General features: G+C 44.9%; 1 protein-coding gene across 8 annotated transcripts in view; it reads left to right on the forward strand.

Annotated features, from left to right (window-relative positions):
* The window catches only part of SRGAP3 (SLIT-ROBO Rho GTPase activating protein 3), a 316,267-nt gene that overhangs the window by 209,686 nt on the left and 87,401 nt on the right, over positions 1 to 19,180 (forward strand). For all 8 annotated transcript variants that reach the window (XR_011994562.1, XM_072722250.1, XM_072722251.1 and 5 more), the window contains one exon: positions 16,260 to 16,322. Coding sequence is in view for 7 of the 8 variants with exons in the window: in XM_072722250.1 (XP_072578351.1) it covers positions 16,260 to 16,322 (63 nt within the window). In the remaining variant the exon portion in view is untranslated. The remainder of the gene's footprint in view (positions 1 to 16,259; positions 16,323 to 19,180) is intronic.

A 19,180-nucleotide genomic window follows, 5' to 3' on the forward strand; every position in this document is an offset into this window, starting at 1 on the left:
TGGTGCTGCTGCTGGTTTTGGGACCACACGTGGAGGATGACTTACCTCCTTGTTTTACAGATGAGGAAACTGAGGCCTACCTCTGGTCAGCACAGAGTCTGGCCCCAAACACAGGTTTTCCACTCCAGCTCCTGTAGTGAATCCACTAGCTCCTGCAGAGCCCCAGCGGGGAGGTTCCATCTGCATCCTGCCTGTTCTCCTTTCCTGCCCCTACGGTGTCTGAGATGGGGCCTTGAAGCCCATTCATTCCATTTCAGTCTCAGCCTCCTTAACAATAGCCATCCATTATTCTATGCTCTGATGCCTGCAGAATTTAATTACTTGCCTGGCCGTGAAGCGAATTTGATTGTTGGGAACTGCGGTGTTCTGGAGGAAGCACTAATGAGGAAAGACTCTTAGCTGAGATGAGAAGGCATTTGGGGGGCTTGTGTTTGAAAGCAGCCATTCACTGTGTGGCAATAGGTCTTGGTCTTCAGTGAGCTTTTTCGTTCCCGCCTCGAAGATGTCTGTCGCATTTCATAAATAAATCAGGGCTTTTGTGTCCAATAATTGCCTTGCTTTGTAACCAAGATCAAAAGCACCAATGGCCTTGGATTCAAAGCCAAGTTTATTTTTTACTTCTTGGTTGCAGGAGAGAGTGAGGGTTTGCATGCTGGCAGGTCCAGCTAGGAGGCTTGCATGGAGAGAGAGAGCAAAGTGGGCAAACTGCCAAGGCAATGAGGAAGCTCTTCAGCCAATCTCCACTGGCTACCAGGGAGATGAGGTCGTGAGCATTCACTCTGCTAGTAGAGCCTGCTGAGCTGGTCACCACTGGGCATTCCCAACTCATTCAATAAACATATAATAGTGCTATCATGGCCGTAGGTAAACAATAATTATAGACAGCAAACAAACAAAAAAAAGTGAGTACTTACTGTGTGCTGGACTCTGGGCTAAGCATTCCATAGATATTTAATTCTTAAAGCCTAAGTACAAGATGCTGTCATCATGCCATTTTCCAGATGAAGGAGCCTCATGATGCTGATAAAGATGAGCTGAGATTTGTGTCCATATGTGTCTGACTGGAGCCCATGCTTGGTGGTAGACAGTTGCTAAAGAAGACAGAGAGATGAGTCAGCTACAGTGCCCTCTCTGAGAGATCACACTGTAGAATGGAAACAAAGACAGCCATGATTCAAATACAATAAAGAGGGACATTGGTCCAGAGGGAGGAGGACTTCTAACCTGGGCTGGTGGTTGGGGCTCAGGGAAGGTTTTATGCTGGGGATGCAGCATTTGAAGTGGATTTTGAAGGATTAGGATTTATCCCAGTGTGGTTTCCCCAGGAAGTTAACAGAGTGATTATGATGCAGGAGTATATTAGCAAGTACTCTTGGGAATCCCCACCTGCAGAAGGAAAGGAAGGAAAGCAAGAGTCAGTGAATGGAGAAGTTGGGCTATGGTGTAGTCACTACTAAAGCCTCAGTTGACTCCTTGGGGGACTTCTGAAGCTGGAGTGCTCCTTCTGAGTTCTCCTGAGTAGGGTGAGGAGACTGGGCCTTTATACCTTCTTATTGCTCCCAGAAGGGGGCATGATCTTGAGCAGATACCTCTTTAAAGCAGTTCCAAAGAGGGCCGACAGCTGTGATGTCTGCCAACAGCACTCGAAGCTAGGGAACTAACTACTCTGTTCCTGAAAGGGACTTGGGTGGCTCATCACTGTGTCCCAAAGATATGCAGGGATTTGAGAAAAGTCAGACACAGGAATCCAGACCAAAGCAAAAGCTGGTGGACAGAAATGTCTAGGTCCTGTATCATGAACAGGTAGGTTAGTGTTGCTGTTCAGTACAGTAGTTAGGGCTGCAGACAGACTCTCTGGCTCAATCCCTCTTCTGCCATTTTATGACCATGTGAGCTCAGCCTAATCTTGATTTTCTGAGTTTTGTCATTTTCAAGATGAAGCTAATAATAACCTCCTTCATGGGGTTGTTGTAAGGATTGAAAAAGATGATATAGAGCCACTACCTGGTACACAGTAAGCAATCAATAAATATTAGCTATTATTAGGATAGTTACTGGGATTTTGAGAGAGAACATAGTGAGACTTAAGTTTAGAGATGGAATGAAGGAATATTTTATTCAGGGTGCACAGGTTAAATAAAGGGTCAGAAATAAGAAAATAGGCTCTGGAAGCTACTCACTGATTAGTTCTAAATCATGGTGGCCTTGTCTCTTCTTTTATAACCTCTTCTTTTTCTTGCCTAATTATATTGGCTAGGACTCCCATCTTGTACAGTGTGAAGAGAAATGGGAGAGAAGTAGTATTCTTAACTTTTATTTTTTAATTTTTAAAAAAGATTATTTATTTTAGAGAGAGTGCACATGTGTAAGCAAGCAAGTGGGGGGAAGAGCAAAAGAGGAGAGAGAGTCCTGAAGCCGACTCCCTGCCGAGTGCTGAGCCTGATGTGGGGCTTGATCCCAGAACCCTGAGATCATTACTTGAGTCAAAATCAAGAATAAGGCCCTTTAAACGACTGAACCACCCAGGAGCCCTGGTATTCTTGACTTTTAAAAGGCATACTTCTAACTTTTCACAGTTTTGTTTTATGACAAAAACTCTTAGCAAATCAGAAAAAATAGGAATGTCCTTAGTCTGATAAAGGATATTTACCAAAAACCAACAGCAAATATCATACTTACTGCTGAAGAGAATTCAGCAAGATGGCTCGTTATAGAAATTAATAGTGTTCCTGTGTGTCAGCTATGTCCAATTAGAAAATGTAATTTAAAAAGTACATACATTAGAAAATAAGAATAATTGAAAATTAATTCCATTAATGCTACAAGTTAGCTGCATCCTAGAAGTTTTAATGAGTGATACTTTCATGGTCATGCAGATATAAATATTTCATAATTTCCATGGCAACTTCTTCTTTGACCCATGAATTATTCAAAATTATATTTATTTTAGTTCCAAAGGTTTTTTTTTAAAGCTTTGTACTTTTAATTTCTTTTTTTTTTTAAATTTATGATAGTCACAGAGAGAGAGAGAGAGAGAGAGAGAGGCAGAGACATAGAGGGAGAGGGAGAAGCAGGCTCCATGCACCAGGAGCCCGACGTGGGATTCGATCCGGGGTCTCCAGGATCGCGCCCTGGGCCAAAGGCAGGCGCTAAACCGCTGCGCCACACAGGGATCCCTGTACTTTTAATTTCTAACTTTACTGCTGTGTGATAAAAAAAATAAGGTCTATAGGTTATATTTTTTAATTTTTGTTGAAGTGTTTGCTTTATCAGATATTGAGATTTCCTCTAAAGTGATAGTAAAACAGACAATACTAGAGCAGTATTAGGTAAGCTGACTAATTAGACAAAACCGAACCCTTTGCAAATGAGAGCACAGTATGTGACAGTGGTGCCATATGGGTTGGTCAGGGGGTAGGGTAGACTGTTTAGAAATAGAGTGAATTCCACTGGTTGTCATTTTGGGGGTTATTTTTAGGAAATGATTTTACACATACACACACATATTTTTTAATATAGAAAAATCAGACCTCTACCTTAGTTCACAAAGATATATTCTAGATAGATTAAAGCACTAAAACAAAAAAGGCAAATCTTTGAAACTATGGAAGAGAATGTAGGAGGTTATATTTAAAACCTTGGTGGTAGGAAAAGAAACACAAAAAGGAATGTTTCTTCTGCTAAAAAGAACGTAGAAAAACACAAACTGGAAAGAAAAATACTGATAAATGCCATTTTACAAAAATAAAAAAGTCTTCCTATAATAACAAATAAATAAACAGAAAACAAAATGAGACCCAGTTTGACTCCCATTAGATGGGTAGGGCAATCCTAGGTGCTGACAAGAATGTGGAGCAACAGGGGCTCTCATAATCTCGAGTAAGCATGCAAATCGGTCCAGCCCCTTTGAAAAACAATTGGGCAGTATCTAGCAACAGTGAAGGAAGATGTACATACCCTATGATCCAGCAATTCCACTTCTGAGTATAATCTAAAAATATTCTAGTCTCTTTCTCTCTCTCTCTGTCTCACATACACACACACACACACACACACATACACAGAGTGACCTTGTATGAGGACGTTTGCTACAATACTGTTTATAGTAAAGAAACAAAGAAAAATCACCCAAATGTTCATCATGAAAGGGATGGCTAAATAAGCTACAGCCATACAATGGAATAGCGTACAATCCTTAAGAAGAAGGAACTGGATCTATATGTATCAGTATGGATAAAACTTGAAAATGCAATGTTGGTGAAAAAAGCAAGGAAAGCTGTGATGTTTTAAACAAGTTAAAACAGAAGGTAATAGTTTGTATTGTTTATATTGTTAGACACCTGTGTGACTTGAAGCTATGCAAGGATGGGCTATGTAAGAAGACATACTAGCTGCAAAGTAGCAGTTGAGGAATAAGGGAGTAAGGAAGAGGAAGAAGAATGCTTCATTTGTATCTGAATATTGTAACATTTTGCTTTCTAAGAGCAGTTTTGAAGCCAAAATGGAAAAATCCGGTTTGGATGGCATGTTCATGAGCATTTGTTACTGTTCTCTCTGCTCTTCTGTATGTTTGAAATATTGGAGAACTGAAATTAAGGGGAGAGGGGGAAAGAAAGACCAGTTGGAGACAGATGAAGAAGCCCTTGGATGTCAAAATGAAAAGTTGGGCTTTATTTTCTAGACATTGGAGAACCACTGAAAACTCTTGCATAGGGAATGACATAATCAGAGCCAAGTTTAAGGATGATTAATTTGGTGTGTTTAATAGCTTTGAAAGAGAGGTGCTGAACTCAGGGAGCGCAGCTACATGTTATTACAGATACACGCTAATACACAGACTGGTGGGGAAGGGTAGTAGGAGCCTGGATCAGGGAGGGTAATATGGGAATAGAAATGAAGGAAGGAATGGATAGGCAAGTAGAGAGGTGGATGGGTGGGCTCATGGGTAGATGGATAGATGGACAGATGAATGAATAGTTGGGTAGATGAGTAGATTGATGGATGGGTGAATAGGTACAAAAGTGGTGACTAGAAAGGTACAGACATTTTTTCAAAGAATTTATTTATTTGTTTATTTGTTTTAGAGAGATGGGGCGGGGGAGCAGAGAGAGAGGGACAAGCAGACTCTGCACTGAAGCAGACAAGCAGGCTCTGCAGAGCCTGTCACAGGGCTCAATCCCATGACCCTGAGGTCACGACCTGAACTGAAATCAAGAGTCGGATGCTTAACTGCCTGAACCACCCAGGTTCCCTGGATACAGACATTTTTGAAGTGCCAGTGCAATCCTTCTGACATCTCGTTCACAGACAGTGCAAATGAAATAGAAGATCTGATGATGAAATGACAAGGAGGTTAAAGTGAGGTCTTGGGTCAGTGATGCAGCAGTAATGAATGATTAATAATGTTTTGATTCCAACAAATAAGCCTGGCAACATTTGTATTCACCTTGAAGATCATGTAGAGAGGGGAAAAAACAGCTCAAAACTCAGTGGCTTTCGGTTTTCATAGATACTGGTTTTTCAGGAAGATAGCTTTGTCATGCTCTCCAGGACAGACTTCCCTTCTCTCTCTCCAAATTTTTCTCTCCTTATCTGTAAGAGATTCATGGCACAAAAAACAAATGTAGGCTGACATCAGGGACATAGTCCAGAAAGACTACTCCTGAATATGTTCTGCCTCCACAGAGACTCAGGCCAGCATTCCACTGCATCTCCTTCTGCCTTGACCTGGAGGCCAGGGGAGGACAGGGCCTTGGTCACGGATAACAAAAGATTCTGTAAAATGGCACTCGGCACTGTGTGTTATCTGATATTTACGATGATCTAAAGCAGAGCCTTGTAAATGTCAGTGTGCTTTTTATACTAAAGGCAGAGGAGTATCCATGTTTTATAATTATTTTGGAATGTTTGGGGAAAAAAAATTCTGAAGGCACAGAGAGTGCAAACTCTCTCAGTGGAGGCAGCAGAGTGGAATGGTTGGGGGACTCCCATCTCCCAGCTCTATGGTCTTGGGCAAATTACCCTCCCTCAGCTCCTGTGTCTTAATCTTTAAAGTGTGTGGGTGGGTGGGGTAATTAATGATGGTGCCTCCCATAGAGGGCTCATATTAGGCCTGTAAAGCAGTTATCATTGGGCCTGGCACATGCTGTGAGATCAATGAACATAGCTATTATTGTTGTCATTATCTACACCAACAAATATTACTAGTAGTAATAGTAATTATTAGTAACAATGATGACAGTGAGTATTGATAATAATAATACTTAGTATTACTACTAGAGATCCAGAAACTCCTAGCCTGTCAGGTCACTTGTTCTCATAGTCATTCCAAGGTATGCTTGGACTTCCTTACGCCTGTTATTATAAGCATTTCTGAAAATGGAGGCCCTCAGCGCAAACAGCATCCCAGAGAGATGCTGGGAGTGATTACATGGGGAGAATGGAGATATTGCCGGGCTCCTGAGTTGTGCATCAGTGGGGCTCACCACTGCCAAGAACCTCTGATGAGTGGTCCCCAGGCCTTTCTGCTTTCTGCAGTCTCATCCCAGCCCCAGCAACAAGGGGAAGAGTTCAGGGCTCCAGTGTGCATTCCAGCCTCTTGCATGACATGCAGATGACAGTATTTGGAGCCACAGCAACAGGAGACATAGAAGTGTGGGAAGGGGAGGAAAAGCAGGGAGGTGTCCAGGAGCAGGGAAGGGAAGATGATGGGGGAGAGGGGAAGAGTAACGAGGGTTCAGATGGAAGGTGGAGCAGAGACTAGGCTATGGATGATGTTTGGGGACAAGGGCCGTGACATGGCAGGATGCCCACAGCCCAGTTATTGGCAAGCTAGGACACAGCTGGGAGTAACAGCCAGCTAGCTGTCCAAACTGCTGTTTCCAAGGATAAGCTGACCTTCCAGGACAAACTGGAGAAGCCCCATCCCTCTGAGACACGCCTTTTGAGCCTTTGCTTGGGAAATAAGAGCATAATTGCTCTGGGAGATGGCCAGTGGTACATATATCATATGTTAAAATAGGGAACATCTGTGGGTCTCAAGTTTTGTTATTTGTTCAGAAAACAAGCAGGAGTGTGGAAACACAGTGGGATTTAGAACTAAAGGAGAGAAAAAAATTTGTTTTATTTAGTTTTGTATGTTTCTTATTGTTTGCTTAGAACCCCATGAGCTGTCCCCAAAGATTAGCCCAACATAAGAACATGTAGTAGAGCAAAGAGAGACCACCCTTGCTAGAGTAGTGCCTGTCGAGATGGAAGAGGGGCCTCATGGATAACAGAGTTGAAAAAGCCTCACTCGTCCCAGTGCTTTAACATTTCCTGCTTTAACATTTTCTTGAGGATTGTTTAGAATGGTCTCGTTTTAGAGAAGTGGAGGGAGTCTTTTCATTAAAATCTGACATTTTAGGATGGTATTATTTTTCTAGATGTAAAGGGTGACTTTAGCATTGGAAATGACCCACCTGTTAGTTTGCTCTTTATTTTTTTTAAATTTTTTTTAGTTTGCTCTTTAAAAATAGAACTTCTCAAAAAATATAGCTCATAAAGTCCCAGAACCTATAGTAACAGTTCTGAGGGTTTCCCTCCAAGAGCATGATTAGCCCTGAATTGAAAAATAAATCAATCACCCATGGCAAGGTTTTCACAGAGCAAAGAAATTGATTTCACTCAGGAACTGTTGTGTCAAAGATTTTTTTTGCCAGCTGATCCCATGTTGACATGATGTGTGGGTGTTTTGTTTTGTTTTGTTTTGTTTTTTAAAGAAAAAGGAAAGAGATTCAAAGATGGCCACCTTTTATTCCTTACTGGTTTCCTATTGCTTCTGTGTGTTAGCTCATAAACAGACATTTATAGAGCTCCTCTGTATGCAAGTCTTTGTGATCAGAACTATGGGAAGCCACAGTCCCAGCCTTTAAGCAGCTTCTGCTCTGATTGGTTGGAATTGGTCCTTTTGCAGGAACTGTTTGAAAGCTTGTGCTTGGTGGAGGGTTTTCAGAAGGCTCTCTTACTCTGTGGGCATGCTGGTATATGCAGACCAGTGTATCTGGTGCAAGTACTGATTATATCAGTAGTCTTTCACGTCAGCAAAAATGACAACTTACTGGATCCTCTAAACTGCAAGTCCAGAGGTAACGTCTTATTTAGGCTTCACTTGATCCAGGACACAGATCCTGTTGTCAAAGACTCAGCTCTCCTTATGGTGGGCAAGACGACTACAGGCAGCCCAAGATGCCTGACATCCTAGCTTAGACCCCAGAGGAGAGAGGATCTGAGAATATGGTTGTTAGAAAGCTCCTGGGGAAGACTCTCATTGGCCCAGCCTGGAATATATTTCTATCTCTGACCAGTCACTAGATACAAGGTGCTGGAGCACTCTGGTCAGACTGTGTCCCCGTGACTGATGGACCGTCCTGTATGACTATGTAAGCACAGAGTCAGTCCCATCATGTCTCATCTCCTGTTATCAGAAGAAGGAGAAAGAGAGAAATGAGAGGTGGTCATCATGGCTGATTTATTTCTTGCAAGGCAGGTGGGCCAAGAAGGACCAGGCTAAGGAGAAGTTGGTCTGCCTGCAAGTGGGAGCAAGGGCCAGGGACGTAGATTCCTGCATAGGCGGTGAGAAAGTACATTGGCCAGGCAGGTGGTGTCCTGACAGGTATGAAGGAGGCAGGTACACCCTCCTTCATACCTTCTTTGTGGCCTGGACTCATTTCTCTTACAGCATTGCAATGGCTTCTTTCATCTGTGTGCCTGCGTCTCCTGCAAGGCCCTGCAGAAGCAGACCATAGAAAGGCATTACAAATGCCATCTTTGGAGTCCATTGAGCCAAGAGCTGAATTCTGGCTCTGCCATTTTCTAGCTGTGCAACCTCGGGCAAGTCCCTCAACCCTTCTGATCCTCAAGCCCTCATCTGTCAAGTGGGCATAATAATGGCACCTACCTTCAAGGTTTAATTAGATAATGTATGGAAGTGACTTTGGACAGTATTCAGCAAATGGAAAGCACTTCATGAATGGTAGTTGCAGTTGATAAAACAGGGTCCATGTCACATTCAGCTATCTGTCTTTGGTACCTAGTCGAAGCTGGTATCCAGTAAGTATTAAAAAACTGCTTGTATAGATTGAATTGAAGCTAGGTGAGGAGTTGACCACAGAGGTATAAGAGGAGGTAGGGCAGGCAGGAGGATGGGTACAGGGGGCTCGGAGAATCCATAACAGACAATGGTGTTGGGGTCTGAGGGAAAGCCAGGCGGTTGGGTCTCAGGAACCAGACTCTTCAGTGGCTCTCAAGTGTCAGGATAGGAGTAAGGCACTTTTTAGAAGGCACTCTCCCAGGGTCCATTTTAGCAGGTCCGAGATTGCTATCCTTGATGAATGCCAGAGGATTGAGAGGGCTACCCCCTGAGAGACCCCGCTGGTTTCTGGGTCACAAACTCAGATGCCTCCATGGGCCAGATGGGTGATGTGGATGGGTGAAGGGAGATGCTGGGTGCTGTGGCCAACCAGAAAACACAAGCCTCATCTGGAGGGGAGCCATACTCGAAGTAGAGACTTAGTATTGCCAGATCTTCTAATTTTCAAGAGAAGCTGAAAATCAAGACTTGTAAAGGGAATTTCCTGATTTTTTAGATGCCAAGAAACAAGTCAGATTTTTGAAAACACCGCAAGGCCAAATAAAACATGTCTGTAAGCCAGAGAAGAGCTGCCACTTAGAGTCCTTGGTCTAGGGCAGTGGTTCTCACTCAGGACAGTTTTACGCCCCCGGGGAACATTTAGCTGCATCTGAGATCATTTTCCTTGTCACAGCTTGGGAAGAGGGTGGGGAATGCTACTGTCATCTAGTGGTTAGAGCCTGGGGATGCTGCTAACTACCCTTCAATGTGCATGACGCCACTCCCACCTCAAAGAGTTATGTGGTCACCTTTTGTTGACCTGGCATGAGTTATGGGCAGAAGGAAAAAGCAGAACTGAAGATACCTGCCACCTGATTTTACAGACTTATTTGGGTCAGAGAGACAGGGCTCTGCCCTTCAACCCCGAGAAACCCCAGCTGCCATGGCTGAATTCTTGTTGGTCAGGTATAATTGTTTTCTACACTGTGCATGCTTCCTGTGCATGAAGCAGCCTGCCACCCCCAACCTCTGCAGGCATGAAAGTCATGCTAGAAATTCGGACAATGAGTGCTAATACATTGCCACTTGGGTCCCCAAGGACTGGGTGTGATGGTCTGTTAGACATTATCAGGGTTTTGGCCTCCTGTTCCTGGTGGAATGTTTGGTTTGGGTTCTGCATTCAGTAGTTTCTGGAAGTGTAGTTGAGAATATTTCCCTTCCCAACCATAACAAAATGAAATGTCTCTGAGTTCTGTGCAGTTCAGTAACAATTTGCTGAGCGCTGCTCTGTGACCAGCACAGTGCTTGGTGCTAGGGGGCAGATGAGCAGAGACTTCGGCAGGTTCCATCCAGAGGCTTACCATCCCACTGAGAAAATGCAAGAACCAGACCTGGGGCCCTCCCCATGCAGTCTGCTCTCTGTTACACTGATATCTCTACCTGCCTGAAGTATCGTTCTGGTCGCTACTCTCCCCCACTCAGAAACCTTCTGTGGGTCCCAGTTCCACTCTGAACGAAGCCTGCACTCCATTAGCTTTTGTGATCTCACCCAGCCTCCCTTTCAAGCTTACTTTCTGCTATTCTGTGGCTGTGCACCTCTCTTAGCAAACCAAACTTTTCCCTAAGCCTGGGCTCCCACCCTTGCTTAGGCCAGCCCCCCACCTAGAATGCCTTTTCTGGCCATTCGTTGCAAACTGAGATGGCTCTGGTGGCACTTCCCCCGTCCTCTTCATCACTTCATCCCATATCATTTAATCTTTCACTCTTTATGGCTCTTTCTGCCTCCTGCCTTATTTGTGTTCTTGACCCTTGACCTACCAAACTGGGAGATTCTTAAGGGGGAAAAGCTAATTAAAAATTCAACTTTATGTTCCTTTTCTGGGCAACTTGCTAGCCTTGTCTCTGGCATCCAGTGGGTATCCATCCACTTAGCCTGTGCTGCTAGCTCTTCATTTGTGCCTGGCATGGTGCCAGGTCTTTCATATGTGTCATCTGACACTCATGACCTCATCCTACTTTTACAGATAAGGTTAGAGGAATTTTCACCTCATTCATTCATGACTCATTCAACAAACATATTTAATGAGCACCTGCCATGCAACAGACTCTGTGGCGTTGCAGGGACATAGGAGTGGGAAACCCAGGAAGCAGATTCTGAGATGGCTGAAGTTAGCATCTAGCAGAATGGTGAGGGAGCATTCTTGGGGTCCACACCTTGGGAGGGCAGGGGAGGGGGCAGGGTGAAGTCAAGCCATGCTGTAGGCAGCCTTGCTAGAAGTCTTAGACAGCTCTGTGGGCAGTTCTAAAGATGGAGCAGCCCTTTAGAGCTGTCCCAATTGAGGGGAAAAGACAACCTCTTAGGCCCCCCTCCTCCCACGTGTCTTCAGACAGAACCTGTCAGTCCTTGGAAGGGATGTCACCTTGTCTACCATGGCCATCCTGAAGGGTGCTTTTGGCTGGAGGCAGTCTGCTGATAGCCCTCCCAGCAGCTGGGATATCGGAGCATCTACCATCAGAGAGAAAATTCTCTTTGTGTTAATGGGGCTTACATTCAAGAGGGGAAAAATGATCAATTAATTAACATATAAATAAGCAAAGTCATTATACTTCCCTTAGTGCAAAGAAGGACAGAAAGAGGTACTCTTTTTTTTTCTTTAGATTTTATTTATTTATTCATGAGAGAGAGAGAGAGAGCGCGCGCGGCAGAGACACAGGGAGAGGGAGAAGCAGACTCCATGCAGGGACCCCGATGTGGGACTTGATCCTGGGTCTCCAGGATCACACCCTGGGCTGAAGTCGCACCAAACCGCTGAGCCACCAGGGCTGCCCAAGAGGTACTCATTTTATACACAGGGGAAGCTGAGATGTCCAAAGCTTTAATGGCTTAAAGCCCCACCTCCAATCCTGGTCTCTGGCTCCAAAATTCAGCCCTCTCTACTGTATAACCAGGCCTGTGCTAATCACATAGAACTCAAAAGTTAAGCTGAAGAGCTGGGTCTTCATCTTGTAGGGATTGAGGAGGCTCTGGAGGGAATAAAACACAGAATTACACTGGCACAGGCATGCAGAATTGGGGACCAGAGTTAGGGACTTAGTTAGGGCACAGCTTTAGAAGCTTTGGTCCTGCTTGTCTTGGGACTGGTGGTCTCAGATGATTAGGATGATTTTGGCTGCAGGTAAAAGAAAACTAGCTTGAAGTGGCTTAAACAGCAAAGCCACGGAAATGGAAGCTTACTGGGAGGCAGGCTCTGGATTCAGTTGAATCAGTTTCTCAGCAGGTCATGAAGCAGCCAGGTTTGTTTTGCTCTACTACCCAAGGTTACTTCCTCTTCTGGTCCTAAGGTGCCTGCTGTTAGCAACTGGAACTCTTAGCAGAAAAGCTAAAAGCTTCTCTCAACCATCTAAGTCCTTCTCTTTCATCCAGTTAAGTCACATGCTCAGTCCTGGACTAATAGCACATAACAGAATCCACCGTCTCAAGTCGAGATGGGTCAGCTTCCCTGGAAGAGCTCAGCTGGAGGAATCAACACAGAGCCAAATTCATGGCTCTTTTAGGAAGCAGAAAGGGTCTTGGGGATGGATATTGGGGAGGGAGTCAGCCTTACCTGCTCCAGAGAACAAGATTGAGCAGTTTGAGGGCAGGACACAGTGACAGACTAGATTGAAGGGGAAGGACTAAAACATTTTTTTTTTTTTTTTTTTAATGACTCCAAGGTTTCCCATTGCCATGCTGGGGATGATATTATCTCATTGACCAAACTCAAGGGGCTGGGGGAAATTTCACATTTGATTTTGGATAACTTGAGTTTGATGTGATGAGGAGACATTCACACTATATTATTTTGCAACAGCCGAAGCTATAGGTCTTTGAGCTTGGGCTCAACGCACTGTAGGACAGAGCCCAGGAGATGACAACAGAAATGGTGACATGCTGTGGGTCACTGAGAAGTGGAAGCTGGAGCCAGGAGTGTGTGGGGAGCTGGCTGGGGCAGGGCCTGCGAAGGCAAGGCTGGTGGGCTCTCCTGGCAGAGCTGCTTCTAGGAATTTATCTGACAGGGGTCTCTGCCCATGTGCACAGTGACAGGGTTCAGGGATGTACAACCACATCATTGTCTGAAATGTTAAGAGACTGGAGACAACCTAAATGTCTGTTGCTGTCTAATTAATTATGATACATCTGGTATATGGAACCTTAAGCAGCTGTTAAAAAAAAACGGAGGATGCAGGAGCTCCATGGCTACAAAGGAAAAATCTCAAATATATTGTTAGGTGGAAAAAATCAAGATGAAAGATGGACAGAATACTTCCATTTGTGTTTAAAAAAAGTATATGCTATTCAAATGTGTGTTTTTGTTTTTTTGTTTTTAAAGATTTTATTTATTTATTCATGAGAGACACAGAGAGAAAGAGAGGCAGAGACACAGGCAGAGGGAGAAGCAGGCTCCATGCAGGGAGCCCGATGTGGGACTCGATCTCAGGTCTCCAGGGTCACGCCCTGGGCTGAAGGTGGTGCTAAACTGCTGAGCCACCCCCCACCCCCCACCCCCCACCCCCGCCCAAATCTGTGTTTTTGTATTCATTGTATCAAAAGAAACTTCTAATAGCATAGACTCTGGGTGAGGTTCTGGGAGCTCGGGAGAGTTACTTTTTACATTTTACCTTCCTGGCTGTTAGAGTTTAACCATGTGCATTTGTTACCTATCAAAAAAATTAGATCATAAAAATAAATGCATAAGAAACTGGGTCTCAAGTGCCAGAGAGGTTAGTGAGACTGAGGACTGAGAGGAGGCCACTGGAGGGTGTCAATCCAGAGTCCAGTCAGAGAGGCAAAAGTCAGGGAGAGAGGCCACGGGGGAAACTGAGGCACAGACTGTCCACTTTTTTGTGAGAATCAGAGATAGAAGGAGATGGGCATAGCTGGTTGGGTTCACTGAGCACCACTGCAGACGCATGGGATGTGACTGAAGCTTCTCTTGTGAGCTCCGCACAGGATGTTCTGCTCAGGCTCTGCTGTGGTTTTGGATCACGTCCCCTGTCTTTAGCTCTCAGAGCTGCAGGGAGGTCTAAGCAGACTGCCTAGAGCTTTTGCTAGAGCTTTGTAATGATTTTGCTATTTTTTAAGAGATCTTAGGCAGTCAAGGGCTACCTTCAGATGACTGATTTCTGGCAATTATTGTATCAGAAGCTGAGGGAAAGGCTATATGATAGGAAAAGGAGCCTAGGAAGGCACGGTGTCTGGCCCTGAGCCTTCCTCAGCTACTGCTGAGTCCAGGGGCTCCCGACCTATGTTGGGGAGGACGGAAGGTTGGTCTTTTCCCATCAGTCACTGGTCATGCTTGAGCTGAGGGAGCCAAAAGGGGGACCAGGATGACTTGGCTCTCAGAGAGCAGAGATCAGGACTCCCATTTTCTTTCCTTTTTTAAAATTCAAGTATAATTAATGTACAGTGTTATATTAGTTTCAGGTGTACCAAATAAAGACTCAACAATTCTATGGTGGTCACCATGATAAGTGTACTCTTAATCCCCTTCACCTATTTCACCCATCCACCAGCCCCTTCCCTTCTGGCAACCACCAGTTTGTTCTCTGTATTTAAGAGTCTGTTTTGGTGAGTTGTCTCTTTTTTTTCTTTGTTTTGTTTTTCAAATTCCACATATGAGTGAAATCATATGGTATTTATCTCTCTGACTGACTTATTTCATTTAGCATTATACACTCTAGGCTCATCCATGTTGCAAATGGCAAGATTTCATTCTTTTTGATGGCTGAGTAATACTCCATTGCACATATATACCACATCTTTATACATTCATCTATCAGTGGGCACTTGGACTGGTTCCATATCTTGGCTATTGTAAATAATGCTGCAATAAACATAGGGGTGCATATACCTTTTAGAATTAGTCGTTTCATTTTCTTTGGGTAAATACCCAGTAGTAGAATACTGAATCATATGATAATTCTATTTTTAATTTTTTAAGGTATCTCCATACTGCTTCCCACAGTGGCTGCACCAGTTTTCATTCCCACCAACAGTGCAAGGGGGTTCTGTTTTCTCCACATCCTTGCTGAGACATGTGATTTCTTGTGTTTGATTTTGAGGGCTCCCATTTTCAACATGGACTTCATATGACAGTCCAGGCAAACAGGGAGAGTATTAACCAAAATAATAATAATAATAGTAATAATAATAACAATAAACCTTAAGTAACAGAGAATCCTAGACTCTTCAGGCTGAGTGGGACCTAGAGATAATTTATTCATAGTTTTCTGAATTGTATCTCTGAATATACTAAAACATGTAAGTCACCTCATGGAAAAAAGATTAAGATAATCTAAACTGTATACTATAATGCTCCTTAGAAAGCCCATGTTTGTGAGGGTATGAAAGCCTCTGAAAAGTCCTGTAGTAAGAAAACCTCCAGTGGAGGTAACCACCTTGGTCTCCTGCCTCATGCTCCAGTTGGTTGTCTGTTAACCTCTACTGTTCACAATGAATTGAGATGCTAGATCAATATTTCTCAAACTGTATTCTATGGAACCCCACTGTCATGAGGTGCTAATGAGTTTTGAGCTAGGGACACATACTCTGGTCACATCAGCTTAGGATCCACCCACAAAATTAAAGAAAGATGAACAGGTGGATTGGCTGTGGGCTTCTGAGAATCTTTAACATGGTGATGTCTCTGAGAATCACCAATGCAGGGAGGTATAAGGTTCCCCAACTTATTTGGCCAGGGGATTCCTTTTACAGGGTACCTCTCCCTGTGGTTTGGTTTGTTTGTTTTTTTTAATTTTTATTTATTTATGATAGTCACAGAGAGAGAGAGAGGCAGAGACACAGGCAGAGGGAGAAGCAGGCTCCATGCACCGGGAGCCCGATGTGGGACTCCATCCCGGGTCTCCAGGATCGCGCCCTGGGCCAAAGGCAGGCGCCAAACCGCTGCGCCACCCAGGGATCCCTCCCTGTGGTTTGGTTTCATGGACACAAGTTAAGGAATTCAAGTCTAGACCAATAAGGTTTACATTGATTTCTGTACCCATTCCCATCCCATCCCAAGTATTCCTGCCCTTTCTGTGTTGAAAAGGAAATTGGTCAATGCAACCAGTGACCTTCTCCCCCTCTGACATTTGTTTTTCCATATTCCAGAGCAAGGAGATTGGCCTGCAGATGCATGAGGAGCTCCTGAAGGTCACCAATGAGCTCTACACAGTAAGTCCTGCTCAGGCTCTGCTGTGGGCTTGGGATTGAGTCCTCTTCCTTCAGTACCAGGAGCAAACCAGAGACCTGGAATCTAACCAGAGACCTGGGATGACCTTGGATGTTTTTGCTGTGTCTTATTGCCTGAGTGATAAGGGGTCATCGTTGTGGGATGTAATGGTTTACAACCCTGGCTTCTGATTCTATATATGTGGGATGGGGCCCTGAGCATGTTTGGTTTGTGTAAGTTCACAAGAGGTTTGCATGACCTGCCATCTGTGAGAATGTGGTACCTACCAAAGTAGGAGATGCAAGGTCAAGGTGGGGACAGCATGGACACAAAACCTCCCGAGGCAGGGATGTGGGTTTGGAGTCAGGTGCAATGGGCTGAAATTGAGGTCTGCTCCCTATTAGTGATGAAAATTTAGGCATATATGTAGCTCAGCTGAGTTTCAGTATTCTCATCTGCAAAATGGAGCACTGTTCTGAGTATCAGATGAGGTGAAGGGGGTGAGCATGTCTTGTCATCTCCAAGGAATGATTTAAGTACATTACAACTTGGCCCGGAACTGACCTTGCTACCTGCATGGCGGCAAAATCTAACTGGACTTGGGATGGATATTAGAACCCAAGAGAGTCCTTGAATGTGGAATGCAGGCACACCAAGTTATGATGCAGGAGTTTACTGATTGTGCCTTGAGAGCCCTTGGGCTTCATTATGGAGGAATGTGGTGAGCCTCAGGGACAACCTAGGGGAGTGGGGTGAGGTAGCCCCAGTAGGCAGACTCCAGACCCTTCACCCACAAAGACAGGGTAGAAAAAAGCTGCTGTCTTTTAAGTATGACAGGGTGCCTTATAAAGTCTCTCATTAAAAGTGGGGATTCTGCTGCTAAAACTATATTCAAGGAAGGGAAAGAAGAGCAGGTTGCAAGAAGACTCCTCTCTTTGGTGTTATTTTCCTTCCGTGTTCACGTCCTCCTTGGCCAGCAGGTAGTGCATTTCTTAGGGGCCAAGAGCTTTTGCCCGAGAGCCTGGACCTCACATTGTAATTCCTGCCTCAGATTCTGGGCCTCAGTCTCCGACTCAGTAAAATGGAGGCAAGAGCTCCTAGAGTTTAATCTGTAAGAGTTGAAACTCACATTTCAATTATTTCAAGTTAAGGAGTGCATCCTGAGCCTTGGACAGTTTTTAGCTGGGTCATCATTAGGGGAAAGGAAGAATTGCTGTTTCTCAAGCGACTGAGTCAGCTGAGCATTGTGGGGGAGACTCACCCAGTGGTTTAAAGCACAGACCCGAAAGCCAGAGACCTGGCTTCAAATTCAGTTGTTAAACAGACATAACAACACCTACTTCTTGCAGACTGCATGGGAGTTGAAGGAGACCAGGTATGTAAAGCACGTGTAGATCAAAGGACAAGAAGCCATGGCGTATCAGAAGTTCTTGTGTTATCATCATCATCATCATTTCTGCCTCCCTGGCGAGTGTGAAACAGGCTGTTGTGCATTTCTGGTTGGGGATGGGTGGTGATAAAAGTGCAAGGCTGGTCTCCAGTGGGGCTTTCCTTACTCAGAATTCTGCAGAGGACTTGGCTGGACCAACATTCCCCAATCTAGGTCCTTTTTATGTTCCTCAGGCACTGCCTTGATTGGATCACTTTCCTCTGTGGCATTTTAACGCCTGGGTCCTGGTGCCAAGGGCCTCCCCACTCTCACCCAGGTCTCTAACCTTTCCTCTGGGCCCCAGCTGGGCTCCTCTTCTTGACGCCCTCTGCATACCCCACATACTTCCCCTGCTCTGCTCCTTTACCTCTGCAGCTCCCCTGTTTACAGCTGTCCTCTTTCTTTCTCTGCGTATGTGTGTTCTACTCATTTTTCAAACCCAGACCAAACTCCACCTTTTGAAAGCTGTTACCTCTGGGCTTTGAATTCTTATAGCAGTTTGAAAAAATCTATCATGTTATCCTTGTGTCCCCAGCTGGCATGTAGTCACCCTAGAGCCACATCTTGGTCAGTAACACTGCACTTAATGCCCAGAGGCTCTGAACCCAGTGTTTGGCCTCTGGCAGGTGACGTCACCTGTCAGTCTCCCCTGTGATCAACAGATCTGCCACGTGGTAAATTGGATGAAGCAGGCAGAGATTTGGAAGATGGTACTGGCACCCAGCACAGTTCCCTGAATCCAGCAGGTGTTCCACACACACTTGCCTCTGCTGGCCACGGGGCAGGGCAGCTGTACAGGAATGGTGCAGGTCTGGCCCTGCTTGCTATGCCCATGGCAGACAGGAGATGGTCTCAGAGCTGGTGGTGGAGGGAGGGCCATCATCTGCCTAGCTGTCTCCTGTAGCCACCCATAGAGGAAGGAGCCTCAGAGTGCCAGCAGCACACCCCCCAAGTCATTTATTGACGGCACACTGAGTCTTCAATAGTTGCCCAGAAATCATTTAAATTTGAGCATTTAGGGCTGCTTGCTGTGGAGCCAGCACTGCAAGAGGCACAGCGGCCAGCTGTGAACATTTCAAGAGTTCATCTTTGAAGTGTCTTTTACATCCCCAGTGTTCCCAGGGCGCCTGCTGAAGCAGAGGAGGGAAGGATGTATGAATAAATGAATAAAAGTGGTTTTGCTCACCAGTTTCAAATCTGGGTAGGGAGACAAGAGTAAAGTACGTGACGTGGTGATTGAACAGCCCAAGACAGAGTGGCGTGTGTGCTGGATATGTGGGCTCCGAAGGGGGCACCACCCATGAGTCCTGTGAGTGCTATCCCGGGTTCTCCATCATGTGCCCAGAACTTCTGGCAGAGCTGGCACATAGTGGGTGATCCATACCTATTTACTGAGTGAAGACACGAGAGGGAGAGTGTGTTCCTACAAGA

Source organism: Vulpes vulpes, chromosome 9 (genome assembly GCF_048418805.1).
Source record: "Vulpes vulpes isolate BD-2025 chromosome 9, VulVul3, whole genome shotgun sequence".
NCBI lineage: Eukaryota > Metazoa > Chordata > Mammalia > Carnivora > Canidae > Vulpes > Vulpes vulpes.